Source organism: Podarcis tiliguerta (assembly GCF_965153285.1).
Source record: "Podarcis tiliguerta genome assembly, chromosome: 10".
Classification (NCBI taxonomy): domain Eukaryota; kingdom Metazoa; phylum Chordata; class Lepidosauria; order Squamata; family Lacertidae; genus Podarcis; species Podarcis tiliguerta.
In genome coordinates this window covers 51358779-51373928 of record NC_139543.1, presented here as the reverse complement: position 1 = coordinate 51373928, position 15150 = coordinate 51358779, and the positions used below count along the sequence as shown (strand labels likewise).

General features: G+C 42.2%; 1 protein-coding gene across 1 annotated transcript; it reads left to right on the top strand.

The window, feature by feature from the left end:
- Positions 1–7566: 7566 nt before the first annotated feature.
- On the top strand, positions 7567–13457 carry SPIC (Spi-C transcription factor; the record flags this gene model as incomplete). The annotated part of the gene is made up of 6 exons (XM_083401193.1): positions 7567–7570; positions 8967–9077; positions 9513–9520; positions 10053–10211; positions 11325–11433; positions 12331–13457. The coding sequence occupies 6 exons, from the start codon at positions 7567–7569 to the stop codon at positions 12783–12785; spliced, it is 846 nt and encodes a 281-aa protein (XP_083257319.1). The 3' UTR covers positions 12786–13457.
- Positions 13458–15150: the final 1693 nt, after the last annotated feature.

Here is a 15150-nt window from a genome sequence, read left to right as displayed (position 1 = left end):
TTCTAGGGAATTTATCAGTAAATGCAAAGCACCTATACAACACATAGACTGTCATTTCATACCCCACAATTACCAAGGTATTGATGTCCTGAGCCACTTAAGGCTTTATTGATTAAAACTGGAACTCTGAATTGGGCTCAAAAATGAATTGGTAGCCAATGCAGTTGTGCCAGGATTGGTGTTATGCTTTCAGATCATCTTGTCCCAATCTGACGCAGCTGCATTTTCCAAACTGTCTTCAAAAGCAGCCCCACATACAAAGCATTGCAGTAATGATGATGTACTTCAGCTCCCAAAAAAACTTGCCCCCTGAGCAGGGAATCAAGCAGATTCACCAGCGTCAGAATAGGAAGTTTTAGTCAGATGACTGAGAATCAAATAGTGTGAAGGAGACACACTCAGAAAAATTCAGGTGTGACGGGGAGTGGGGTTCTTCAATATATGCTTACGTCACATCAGTGAAATATATGACTGTCACATCAGTGAAATATATGACATTTGTGTGTACCACACACAAAATCAGATGCAGTGCTACAAAAAGGCCACATTGTGGAGCTAGTGTCTTTCCTTCGTACATCACAGCAACTTGAGGAATTGATGGATGGAACGTTTGCTGCTTACAAAAGCAATGATTGTGTCTTCTTGCTTCCGGTTCCCAGGCATTCACTGAAAAAGATACACAGAGAAAATATAGCAACCGTGTTCTCAAACAAGGTTTTGTTTGGATTAGCTGCTTCTTTTAAAACCAGCACTGTGAATACGTCTCTCCTGAGATGCAAAGTTCCCTCACCCATTAATCTTTAACACAGCCCAGCAAATGAGGTCAACTAATACTATTTACTGTATTTCCTTACTTTTATACCCATTGTGAAATCCAAAGCAGCACACATTCCCAGATGGTCTCCCATTCAGGTAGTGAGAAAACCCAGATCTTCTTAGCTGCTACAGCAAAGTGATATCCAGGGATCACTAGCTAACAGGCAACTGTTCACAGGCATATGGAATATGTTGTTTAGTCATTTAGTCGTGTCCGACTCTTCGTGACCCCATGGACCAGAGCACGCCAGGCACTCCTGTCTTCATATGGAATATACCTTGAGGCATATCCAGCTATTATTATCAATCGTCTCCAACCTTTTCATACCTGAGCCTTTGGCCAAAACATGTAGTTGGGAACCCACTTCTTAATATTTTCATTTTATTTATTTATTATTTATGTATTAAATCTGTACACTGCTCTTCATGAGAGCCAGTGTGGTGTAGTGGTTAAGAGCGGTAGACTCGTAATCTGGTGAACTGGGTTTGCGTCTCTGCTCCTCCACATGCAGCTGCTGGGTGACCCTGGGCTAGTCACACTTCTCTGAAGTCTCTCAGCCTCACTCACCTCACAGAGTGTTTGTTGTGGGAGAGGAAGGGAAAGGAGAATGTTAGCTGCTTTGAGACTCCTTCGGGTAGTGATAAAGCAGGATATCAAATCCAAACTCTTCTTCATCATCATCATCATCACCATCAGAAGATTCCAGGACAGTTCACAACAGAAAAATACAAAATGAGAATACAACTGCTCTCCATTGCTTTTTTTTAATTTTTCAAGCAGACTTGGACCACACAGCCCTACAGACAGAAGGCTCCTTCATACAAAGAACTGTTCTGTAAAGTAGGACACATGACTACCCTAAAGGGCCTATTCAGTGGTGGCTCCTTGACTGTGGAATGTTCTCCCAGGGATGCTTGCCTTAGTGTCATTTTAGCTCCAGCTATAGTCTTTTTATTAATTCTTGTAGGCTTTTAAATCCTCTGGATGTTGCTTTTATGCTGCTTTGTGTTTTTAAAATTCATTTGACTGCTTTTATTCTGCTTTTTTAAATCTTGGGGGATTTTAATGTTCTTGGTTTGATTTATTTTATGGTAATTTAAACTTTTTTTGCAAGCCACCCAGAGATGCTAACAATGTATAAACAAAACATTGTTTTAGGTAAATAAGCATAGTAAAGCTACTTTTAAAAATAATAATAATGGTTGGACACATGACCAGAGTGAGACTAACAACCAGTGCTTTTTTCTTGGGGGGACGCAGGGGTACGCATATCCCTAAACATTTTGTGAATCTTTGTACTTTTGTCCATTTACTGTATTTATTTTTTCCAGTTTGAACTATAAAATGGTGATTTATTTTTTTTGAGTCAAAATGAGAGTACCCCTAAATATTTTTTTAAAGAAAAAAAGCACTGCTAACAACAGAACCTATACATGTCTATTCAGAAGTAAATTCTATTCATTTCAGTAGATTTTACTTTCAAGTATAAAGGTATGAAATTACACCTGAAGTTTACAATCCTATGCACAACCTTCCTGCCTATAAAGCTGTTGCACACTGTAGGGTTTCTGAGTAAACATGCATACAACTATTCTGTAAGGCTGCTTGGTCCTCTTGGTGTAACAAATGTATATCAGGACTGGGGAGCCTGTGACCCTCCAGGTGTTTTGGGACCCCAGTTCCTATCAGCTCCAGCCAGCTGCCAAGGAAGATGGGCGCTGTGGTCCTCAACATCTGGAAGGCCACCTTTGATGTACATTTTAGGGGAATATGCCCCGCTCATGACTTCCTTGTGGATTTATGTGCATTTTAGATGAGCATCCTCTTTGAGTGGAGCAAAATATAATATTAAATGTGGCACTTCAACCAAGTGCAAAACAGTGGGACGTTTTTTAAAAAAATGATTGATGATTAATCCAAATATGCTTGGCTAGGTGTATTTTTGGGGTGACGGTGGCTAGGAAATGAACAGAAGAAATTATGCTCTCAGCATCTTTGAAGAAAAGTAAAGCATTTTTAAAATAAAAAAAAATGGTTTGTTCAGATCTGTTCCTCGTTGTTGCGGTTTCCAATTGTTCCCTTCTCAATGGGACTTCCCAACAGAGGGCACTGCCTTGGGTTATATGGTGCCAAGGAAGCATTTGCCAGAGAAGTACTGCTGAGTAGGACTTATCCTTGAAAAAGGCTACCTTGTGGCATTGGGGAGATGTATATGATGGGTGTGCATGAACATGCATTGTGTGTGCTGCAGAAATCCCTTCCATGTGCTCATGCAGCCCCTCCAAGTTCCTTCTGGAACTTGACCCTTGCACTAATATAATAAAATGGGAGAGTGTGGTCAATGTGAAACTAGGACCAGCTCTACCATTAGGTAAAATGAGGTGAATGCCTCAGGCAGCAAATTCTGGGGGCACCCAATATATAAACTATCAAATAACATATGCTCCCTGGGTAGGTCACAAGAAGTAGAATAATTAGAAGGCAATATTATATTACAGGAACAAAACAAATAAATGGCTGCATAAAACTTTTTTAACCAGCAGAGAAAATGGGGGCGGGCGGGGTGGGAGAGAGTTTAGCACCAGAACTATACAATCAGTTATATATTATACAAGAGTCCAGACACAAAATGCCCCACCTCCCTCCATGGCTACCAGATACAGTGATACCTCGGGTTACATAAGCTTCAGGTTACAGACGCTTCAGGTTACAGACTCCGCTAACCCAGAAATAGTACCTCGGGTTAAGAACTTTGCTTCAGAATGAGAACAGAAATCAGTGGCGCAGCGGCAGCAGGAGGCCCCATTAGCTAAAGTGGTGCTTCAGGTTAAGAACAGTTTCAGGTTAAGAATGGACCTCCGAAACGAATTAAGTACGTAACCAGAGGTACCACTGTAGTCATATCAAAAGGCCTTCTGTGTCTTCAGCCATTTCAAGGCTTTCAAAAGACTGTCCATAATCCGGCCAAACATGAGCCATTTTAATCCCCATTGATTTCCATAAACAGTTTGAACATGTGTTTTGTTGGGTGCAGAATTCAACAAGAATTAAAAGCACTTCATTTGGTCTTAAGCATGCTTCTTACACTAGACAGAACCTGCTTGTTAAGTTCGGTTGAACAACTTACAAAGGAGAATGGCAGATTGATAGGAAATTTACTGCTCAGTCAGCTTTGGTTCCAAATCCCATGCCGAGTCATCATGCCTCACATTTTCAAAACTCCTTCCGTTTAACTATTTTTGGTGCTTGAAGTATGTGGCTCACACAGGCCTAGGCTTTGAGGGTGGGAAACAGGAAAGTGCATTCTTTCTCTCTCTCTCTCTATTGCCCATTAGGGTTTTCACAATAAAACAGGACCTTCTCTTATTCCCTCTCCCTTCTCTCTGTTCTCTCCCCCCCCCCCCCTTTTAGTTATAGATTTTTCATTTCTGATGTTCAGCCGTTTGGTACATGGCTCAGTGCTCAAGTTCACATGCTCAAATAAAGACATGTGCTTCTCAGAACAGCTTGCTAAACTGCTCTGAGAAGCGCCTTTGACCCCGTTCCTGCCTGGGCAGCCTGGCACCAGCACTGTTCCCCGCTCTCTTGCCGGCTGCTCATCATACTGGAGTTGCCATTGCCGCAAACTACAGAGCATGACAACAGTCTTACATTTATATGTATATAGGAAGATATATGTTTGTGTGTACATATAGATGCACACACACATATATCTGCAAGCATACACAGGGATACAGAAAAAATGACAAGGGATGTATTCTCTCTTCTACATTATTTTTATTTCATTTCATTTCCCACTCTTTACCTTAAAGTCCCAGGGCATTGCAGGGAATTGGACTGGATGACCCTCCAAGTCCCTTTCAGCTCTGCAACTCCATGAATTTAAAACACAACATTAAAAAGAGTTTAAAAGAAACTGCAGTCACACGAAATATATATATCTCAAGTGTCCAAGGCTTAAAGAGGTACACCTTCAAGCATTCACAGAAAACTGTATAGTGAAAGTGCCAGATGAAGCTGTGTGTGGAGGGAATTCCACAACTGGGGAGCTGCCACAGATAATGCTTTCTCCTGGGCCAGGACCACCCAGAACTTCTCAGGTTGGTGGAACTACCAACTGTTAAAGCTGTCCTCTTTTGCATTTAGCCCTCCAGTTCAAAAGCTCTCTCTCTTTTTGCAGTTGGTTGGTTGTAAGCAAGGGGGCAGGAATCTGGGGGTTGGTTGAGGGCAGACAGAGCTTGGTGGGGCAATGCCCCAGTTGTCCTAATGAACCAGCCTCTACTGCCTAAATCCTCCTCCATTTCAGAGCCAGTGTGGTGTAGTGGTTAAGAGCGGTAGATTCGTAATCTGGTGAACTGGGTTCACGTCTCTACTTCTCCACATGCAGCTGCTGGGTGACCTTGGGCTAGTCACACTTCTCTGAAGTATCTCAGCCCCACTCACCTCACAGAGTGTTTGTTGTGGGGGAGGAAGGGAAAGGGGAATGTTAGTCGCTTTGAGACTCCTTCGGGTAGTAACAAAGTGGGATATCAAATCCAAACTCTTCTTCTTCTTCTCTTCAAAGCATTGATTCCATTTCTTTCCAACAGAATAGCTAACCTTGGGTCCACCTTCATGCTTGCCCTAGCATTAAGAAACTTCCCTCTTCTGCTTTTCCCCTTTGTTCATGAAAAGGCGGCAAAAGCGCTTTTTTAAAGCTAAGGCTGCAGTGTGCCGCATCTTTTGTTTTAAAGAGAAATCCCCAATTACAGTACTTCCCCAAAATGGGTTATTTAAACGCAGCCCCTCTGTGGAGTTAATTTTCTTCTGTGTTGCCTATAAGGCAGTTCCTGTGCACTTTGAATCAGTGCCGTTTCCTAGGTAAGTGTTTCCAGAATAAGTGCTGAAAGATTTTAGCTGTTTTATCGCCTACTATCACTTGGCTCCCATTCAAACGTATGGCTGTTGAGTGAGGACATCCAGGGGTGAGGAGGGTGTGATGTGTGTGGCAAGCAGCCAGAATGTAGTTGGGTGGGCCAAGATAACTTGGGGATAGCTCAGCTGGTAGAGCATGAAACTCTTAAGTTCAGGGTTGTGAGTTCAAGCCCCACGTTGGGCAAAAGATTCCTGCATTGCAAAATGATCCTCGTGGTCTCTTCCAACTCTACAATTCTATTATTCTAAGTGGTGGCTACTAGCAGCAGCACCTCAGCTGTTATTATTTTCTTAATGCCAAGCAAGGGGTCCCATGGCAGCAAGGATGGGCGGAAGTTGGGCATATGCTCCAGTGCATCCTACAGGGCTGTGTGGACACCAGCAGCTGCCCACATATAACTGAATGCCCAGGATGATAAATGGCAACTCGAGACCCTCCAAGTGTCCCTATTTTCTAGGGACGTCCCTCATTTAGAGAAGCTGTCCCGATTTCTGATTTGATCCTGGAATGTCCCACTTTTCCTTAAAGGTAAAGGGACCCCTGATCATTAGGTCCAGGCATGACCGACTCTGGGGTTGCGACGCTCATCTCGCTTTACTGGCCGAGGGAGCCGGCGTACAGCTTCCGGGTCATGTGGCCAGCATGACTAAGTCACTTCTGGCAAACCAGAGCAGTGCACGGAAATGCCGTTTACCTTCCCGCCAGAGTGGTACCTATTTATCTACTTGCACTTTAAGGTGCTTTCGAACTGCTAGGTTGGCAGGAGCAGGGACCGAGCAACAGGAGCTCACCCTGTCGCGGGGATTCGAACTGCCGACCTTCTGATCGACAAGCCCTAGGCTCTGTGGTTTAACCCACAGCACCACCCGCGTCCCTCCACTTTTCCTTAGGATATCCCTATTTTCATTGGAGAAATGTTGGAGGGTATGGAGTTATCCAACCCCCAAGCTATCTGAAGGCAATCCTGTATAAGGAAGGGTTTTTTTTTTAATAATGTTTAATGTTTTATTATGCTTTTATATATGTTGGAAGCCTCCCAGAGTGGCTGGGGCAACCCAGTAAGATGTGTGTGGTATAAATAGCAAAATTATCATTATGGAATGGGACGTCCCTATTTTCATCAGATAAATGTTGAAGGGTATGCAACGCTTCTTCTGAACCACCAGCTCTCTGAAAAAGTGATGCCTTTCTAAAGCCAGTGACTTCAGCTGATTGCAATGTGACCAGGTGCGAAGTGGGACAGGGGCTGCTGTGCCCTAAAGGTTTGCTAACATTAACCAACAGTCACCTTTAACAGCAGCTTGATCTGCGGATATTAGCTACAAGCCATACAAGGCTTCACTTGCTCATTCCTGTTCATAAAATCACTATTAAAGGCTTAGGAGGAGGCTGGCACATTTCTTTCCCCTTTTTGATGGACAGTCAGCAAGAAAAGAATTTTGACAAATGATCAGCTTGTTGTCCAGCAAGGAGAACAACAGTTTTTGGCAAATTCTCCATCCCATGCACTGAGCAGAAGCCAAGGCTTCCTTTGTATCTAGTCCAGGGCAGTCTCTGTGACACAGCTGGATGTGTCACAACCCGTTTTTAAATACTCCAGTGTTTTCATTTTTTTGCTGTGCATGGCAAATTGCAGAGTCACGATAATTGTGGCTAGTGAAATCAAAATTCACCAGTAATGTTAAACTTTATTTCTTTCTATCTGTCTGTCCATAGTCTTTCCATAGTCTGTCCATAGTCTTTCCATAGTCCTTTGGGTGTGATTATGTACACTCCAGTAAAACATCATTGTTTGTTTTATTTTAAAAAATGTGTATCCCTCCCATCACTAGAGATGAGTAAATATGTGAATTTTGGTTTCTCTCAGTTTCTCATTTTTCCAATCTTAAATTCAGTTCGCCACCTTTCTACATCAGTTTTTTTTTAAAAATTGTCTTCATAAAAATTTGTAAGCTTTTTTTGTGTGTATTTCTCCTAGTAAACACATTTGTATATGTATTTTTGCCCAATATTTACATTTTTGCAAAATAGTTTTCTCTAATATAATTCAGGAAATCCATAAAGCATTTACATAGTTCACTGTTATCATACTTGCAATGAAGTAGGATTAGTTTTTTCAATAAAGTAAAACTCTCCTTTTGAGTTTATATCACTTTAACAGTCATGGTTCCCCCCAAAGAATCCTGGGAACTGTAGCATGTTAAGAGTACTGGAAATTGTTAGGAGACACTTAGCACTCTCACAGAACTACAATTCCCAGAGCTTTCTGGGAAGAGGAACTAAAAAGCAGTTTAAGTCTGTGCCATAAATAAATGAGGGAAAGTGCATAAGTAAATAAACTAAATTGGTAATAGGAGTGGAATCTGCCATCAATTATGGAAGAGAAATTACACCTCAATGTCATTTTTTTTTTATTTTGAACAGTAACTCCAGCTCTAAATAAAGCCGTTTTGCTTTCACACAGGCTTGAAGATCTGATATTTGCTTTTTAAAAAAACAAATGGTAAGTTTGCAACCCATTGGTTTCTTTCTTTGAGAAAAGCTTTCCATTTTTTCCAAGGAATTCTTTATAAAGTCACTTTAATTGCTGTCAATGCTTAGTCATTCATCAGCTAGAGATCTGTCAGATGCAGAGCAGTGTACGCTTACGAAAATTACCAAAATGTGGTGAAGATATAAACTTTGTCTGCCATTCTGTAGTTTAATAGGTAGTTGGCTGGCTTCATGATTTTTCTCTCATTGTGATTTTTGCCAGCGCCTGCTCTTGTGATTCACTGCCCCCTGAAGGAGGCGGGGAGAGCTGAGCTGGCAGAGTTAATGGGGGCTGCAGGAATCAAGAGACGCATTGGCTGGCTTCATGGTTTTCCCCACATTGTGAGTTTTGCGTAGCACACATAGACTCATCATGATTCGCAATATATTACCAGGTCAAAAATTATGAAAGCATTGTCATGATATGGACTTCAACCCAGCCCAGCCCTAGTCAAATCTTCTCTCAGAAACTCATCACTATGAATGCAACGGTTGCATGTCTCTAGATAGCTGCGCCTGGTGAACTGCACATTATCCTGCCGACTGCTCTCCTAACTTGGGCAGCAGGCTTTTTGTCATTCTGTAAAATGCCCCCTCCCACCTCGAATTCAGAGCAAGTCTGGCTACTCCCAAATAGATATTTTGAAAATATATATATATAATGACATAGTGTATACAAAGCTGCATCTTGCACATTTTCAGTTATATGTTTGTCACAGAGCTTTACAGACCAAGACTTGCTAGGACAAGCCCTTGAAGATGCCTTGGAGGTGTTACAGCAACATTCCTATGGTGACTGTAATTATGCGCCAGGTAAAAAAGCAATACTAGTTATATTCCAGCTTTGTTTTATTTTATTTGTTACATCTTTATCCTGTTCTTCTTCCCAAATGAGCCCAGAGTCCCAGGTTCTGATTATGTGTAACTTCCAATTATTTCCGAATGTCAGAATATACATGAAAAAGATGCACTGTCTGTTTCCCCACCTGTCCCCCAAATCTGATGTGTTCAGCATAAAAAAACTTATGGTAAATTACATTATGGACAAAGAATCCAGCAAACAATTGCTGGAGTATAATGTGTATTCAATCTAATTATTTATATTTTCATTTCCACACACATCCTGTCCATTCCTTGAAAGACCTCAGGGTGGCATACTTATTCCCTCCCATTTTAATCTGCACAATAGCCCTGTGAGGTTTGTTTGGCTGGGCAATTATGGTTGGTGCAGCACCATCTTCTATTCAGCTTTGCGGGTAAGTGAAAATCTGAACCTAGGCCTTCCTAGTCCAGTACAGTAAGCCATACCCATCAACTGCCCTGGAAAAACTGTGACATCCCATTTCCCCCCACGAGAGTATGGTGGCCATTTTGGGTGCCTCGCTCTTGCGTGATTTTGGGCCATGATCTTAACCCAGGAAAAAAGAGATTGGGCACTGTGCACCCCAAAAATGTTGTTTCTGGGTCCATGATCTTGCATGGGTCATGCAACTTGCATGGGATATTGGACTCGGAAAATGGTGTCCTGGATTTGGGCTGCGTTATGTAAAATGAGACACATCTCAGAGTGAGCTCTCCAATAAAGTAGAGTTTTGGACAGCCCTATTCAGGCATTATCCTCCATGTGGAGATTATTTTATTTTATACTCTTAGTTTTAAACTGTTTGTATACTCTGCTTAGCATTTTATTGCTTATAGTTGCAATTTAGCATATAACTGTAAGCCTCCCAGCATGTTGCTATTGGGCAGCAAATAAATATTATAAATGAATGAATGAATGCCCTGGAGCGTTTACACATTCTTTACCTCTCGCTGACATATTCTGTTTATTTTCCCCAAGAAGACTTTAAAAACTGTATGACTTACCATCACCATTCTCTCCAAGCAAACCCAAGTTACCTATCTGATAAACCAATATATAGCTGGAGTGAAACACCGACTTTACTAGTAAGTAAAACTCAGTATTTAAGTGCAGGGGTGGTGGCGGAGAAATGAAAAATGCATTCTATTCTATTGCATTCTTGACATAAGAGGTGGGAAGCGTGTTTCAGCCCAAGGGCCATATTTCCCTTCTGGGGGCCACATGCTTATAGCGAGTGGGGCCAGAGGTAACAAGTGATGCCTATACCCCATCTTTGTTCAGTAGGCTATATTCCAGTCACACAAAATCAGAAGTTTCTACATGTACACAACCCACATCTCTCTATCCAGGCAAGCAAGAGGCATCATCAGAGTTCAGTTGAGCAAAAGCAGGAGGAGAGTGCAGAACAGGACCAGTGATGGGTGGTGTTATGTATTGAAGTCCTCACCCTGGCCACCAGGGGGTATTGTGTATATAGTTTTCACTCAGGCCCAAGTCAGTTAATTTAGGCGGGAAACCCTGAGCTGTTGTTCTCACAATGTTGGCAGCCGGCTGCGTATAAAAGGCTGAGCTGTGTTCAGTTCAGTTCAGTTCCAGCTTACTTATAAAGAACTACTTGGAGAAATCTCTGTCTCGTCTGCTTTGTCAACCCACTACTTAATAGGCGGGACCCAGGGAGGTGTGTGGCTTTGAGAGAGTCTCAAGTCTCACCCCTGACTAGTTTCCCCTGCCCTGCTCCTACCATCCTCACTTTAGCATGAAAAACTGAGGTGTGGAAGACTTTGCATGTAGACTTCCCTAGAGCCTGGGAAAGCTGTGTGCATAGAAGTCTATGTGTGAAGTCCTCCTCACCTCAGAGACACAGCATGGCCATAGCCAGGATTTTTGTTAGGGGGGCAGACCTTTTGCTGGGGTGGGGGGATAGAACCTCAGTTTGCTATGTATTTTTATGAATTTTTATTGATTTAGGGGGGCAGCTGCCCTTCCCTGCCCCCCCCCCAGCTACTCCCATAACAGATAGCCACTGTGGGATTAGCCAAAAACCCTTCATCATCAGAGGCAAGGTCAAAGGCATAGCTTCACAGACCTTTGCTCTTTCACTTGAAGAAAGCTTGGGTCACTGTGGAATTCTAGAGAGCAGATAAATAACTTCACTCCGTTTCATGTCTCCTCACACTATTATTGTACATTTCTTTAAGAATACAGAGGCAGATTTCTATCTGGGTGCAGCTGAGTACCATACTCTGCAGACCGTTCCAGAAAATCCAGAGACGTATGTCATACCTTTGCAGCAAAAAGGCAGGAAAGGTTTGTGAACATTCTGGAAATTACATGTGTGCATTGTTTTGATTCTAGATCAGGGTTCGTCAACTTTTGGGGGGTGAGTGGGCATTTGGACTAAGCACCATAGGCACCAGTCACAAAATGGCAGCTGCGGGAGCATGACATAACACAAAATGGCTGCCATGGGGATGTGGCATAACATAAAATGGTTGCCGAAGAGGCATGGCATTATGTCTGCTACATCTAAATTGGTATCTAAAATAGCAGAAAGAGAGGACCACAAAATTATATGGGCATGCCCCATCAATTTTATGGGCGGTGGAAGGCACTTATATCAGCTACCGCTGTGCTCACTCACACAGAGAAGCTGTTTGCACCTCTCCTCTGTTCAGAATGGAAAGGAAAGGTAGGTGTCAAATCCTGGCATCCAATGAGATGTGGGGTCAGGGGTATTTTACAATTTGGCCATCGTGAGGAGAATTTAGACCACTCAATGGACCACTGTGAAGAAGTCGTTCTGCACTTTGCTGACAAAATCACTTGGATCCATTCTGATTTGGATGCTATAGTTGATACAGATCTGGTGGATGTAACTGGCCTCTTCTTGTCTGGTGTTAATGGATACTTTTTCATTTGTACAGCCCAAGGATGCTAGATCCTTGTCCTTCCTGGCTCATCAAAAGGGCCAGCAGGGGTGAAGGGAGTGGTCAGTGCCTTCTTACAGCAAGGCATGGTTCCAGCATGCCTGAAGGAGGCAGTTATAAGACCTCTATTGAAAAAGCCTCCCTTGAATCCCACCATGTTGGATAATTATCAGCCAGTCTCCAATATCCCATTTTGGGGCTAGGTATTGGACCTGTTTTTTATTATTATTATTATTATTATTATTATTATTATTATTATTATTAAATTTCCTGATAGGCAGGAAGAAGCTACGCCTATTTGAATATCTTCACGAATCTCTCCATAATCCAGACCTGGCAAACTGCATCCAGTGGTTAGATAAGCCCAATGGAGTCTTCCAGTTTGTTTCCAAACACAAGGAGAAATTGGCAGAACTGTGGGGGGAACGCAAGGGAAATCGGAAGATCATGACCTACCAGAAAATGGCCAGAGCTCTGAGGAATTATGGAAGAACAGGAGAAATAATCAAAATCCGAAGGAAACTGACCTATCAGTTTGGTGCCATGGCTTTGCAAAGGCTTTCTCTGGCTTGCTTTCCTGGGAAAGAGGGAGATTTTGATCTCTATCACCAAGGTGATCAAAAGTGCCAGTATGCAGGCAGCTGGCTTTCTTATCATTATTACATGTATAACAAGGATCATGAACTACAGCAGCTTTATAGCAATACAAATCCATTTTGTTATGAGGCTTAGAGAAACTTTGAACGACAGCAAATCTTCTCCAGTGTATATTCCCCCAGCCTCTTGAGATATCACATTATGCATCTGCACATTTTTTTATTTTTTATGCTCCCTAAACTATTAACTCACTAGAAACCTGAAAACATATGCAAGCTTTCAGATTCACGTAAACCATTCTTCAGTCTTAGCTGTGATGGTCATAGGAGATGTCTAAGGTTACACTCCACATGTGCCTGGGAACATGTGCCCACAGAAACTTAGCAAGGCTTACTTCTACACAGACATGCACAGAATTGTGCCGCAAAGCTCCTAAAAGAAGGAGAAAGGAGAGATCAATAACACAGGGAACAGACTATTGTAAGAACATCTAAATTTTAACAATATTGATTTAGAGGATCTATTTATTTCAACAGATCTTTCTTCCAATTAACTGCAACCTCTTAAGCATGTTTACTCAGAAGTAAAGTCCACTGAACTGTGTATCCCCAGTAGGTGTGTACAGGTCTGTTGCCTTAATGGTAGGGTTTAATGGCATATTATAATCACAAACCCAAATGTTAAGATCTCTGAGCATCCTAATGCATATAACACATCACGAATTACTGTGACTTGTGTGTCTACAATGGTTTGTGCATTTACTTTGCTTCTTACTGTATGTATCTCATTAAATATCACTTTATCTAACAGGCATTATTATATGGGACCTTTTTGTTATTAATATTCAGCAACATCCAACATGTACTAAAATCCTCATAAGCACAAGTGGGTCATTAACTATGATAGTTCAAAAATCTTCAGAAATGTTGCTTGCATGGAAGTAATAATAATTAGCCCCTCCAAATAATTATGGTTTATTTTATACATATTTACATCTAAAGCCTTCAATACAGAAACGTCCTAAAATACTCTCCTGTCTCCATTTTGCACTTGAAATAAATAGATCCAAGGGCAGGCTTTTGATCCTTGCTGCAAATCCTTCCTCCCCTACTGAAATCCCTTTGCCCTGCTCCTGCAGAAACCTAAGACAGTGCCTCTGATCTAAAGGCTTGTTTAAATATTTTAGTGGTAGTCTAAACTCAGTCATCACAAGTTATAATCATTTAGAGAGACTTGAGGCTAGCAAATGATGATTGGCACCAAATTAGAAAGAGGATTTGCAAGTAAAGTAATATCACACTGTATATGGGCGAAATTACTGTGTGTTGCTATCAGATGACTCCCACAGTAACTTGTGAGAGAAGTAGCAACCAGATTCATAGCATAATACAGTCTGTCTCAAGAGGTTTAGGTTTTTTAAAGTCTCTAGTATTATGCCACATGAGAAGCTAGCAAGCACAGTAATTAGAGAACAGGCATTTCAACTCACACCAAACTTTCTCAAGTTTGTTCTCCTTAGTGTACCCATGAAACCCATTTAAAGATGTATCTAACTTCCCATATCAGCGATCAGTGAATTTAAACATAAGCAAGCATTATGAAAGTATTTCCCACTCCATACTAAATCAACTGAAATCTATAAAAGGTGTCCTATATCTCTGCTTTGATTGCAGTACTACAACAAAAGTTTTCACACATAAGGTGTAAATCAACTGTGCACTTCTTTTGTGCAATTTACACCATTAAGCTGCTCAATGTACACTTCCCTTTTATTTATTGTATGATTATTCCACCCTTGCTCAAAGGTTCTTATGGGGATCTTCTTTTTCTGTTGTCCTCACCACAACCTTGTAGAGTAGATTAGCATGCACAACGATGATTGGCCCAAGGTTACCCATTGAGCTTCATGGCTGTGAGGGCATGTGAACCTGGGTGCCACTTGGACTTGCCGATCGGAAGGTCGGCAGTTTGAATCCCCGTGACGGAGTGAGCTCCCGTTGCCCTGTCCCAGCTCCTGCCAACCTAGCAGTTCAAAAGCATACCAGTGCAAGCAAATAGGTACTGCTGTTTCCATGCGCTCTGGTTTCTGTCACGGTGTTCCGTTGCACCAGAAGCAGTTTAGTCATGCTGGCCACATGACCCGGAAAGTTGTCTGTGGACAAACGCCAGCTCCCTCGGCCTGAAAGTGAGATGAGCGCCGCAACCCCATAGTTGCCTTTGACTGGACTTAACCGTCCAGGTGAATGGGTAGGCAAACTAAGGCCCGGGGACCGGATCCAGCCCAATCGCCTTCTAAATCCGGCCCGCAGATGGACCAGGAATCAGCTTGTTTTTACATGAGTAGAATGTGTCCTTTTATTTAAAACACATCTCTGGGTTATTTGTGGGGCATAGGAATTCATTGCCCCCCCCAAATATAGTCCAGCCCCCCACAAGGTCTGAGGGACAGTGGACCGGCCCCCTGCTGAAAAAAATTGCTGACCCCTGATCCAGGGGTCCT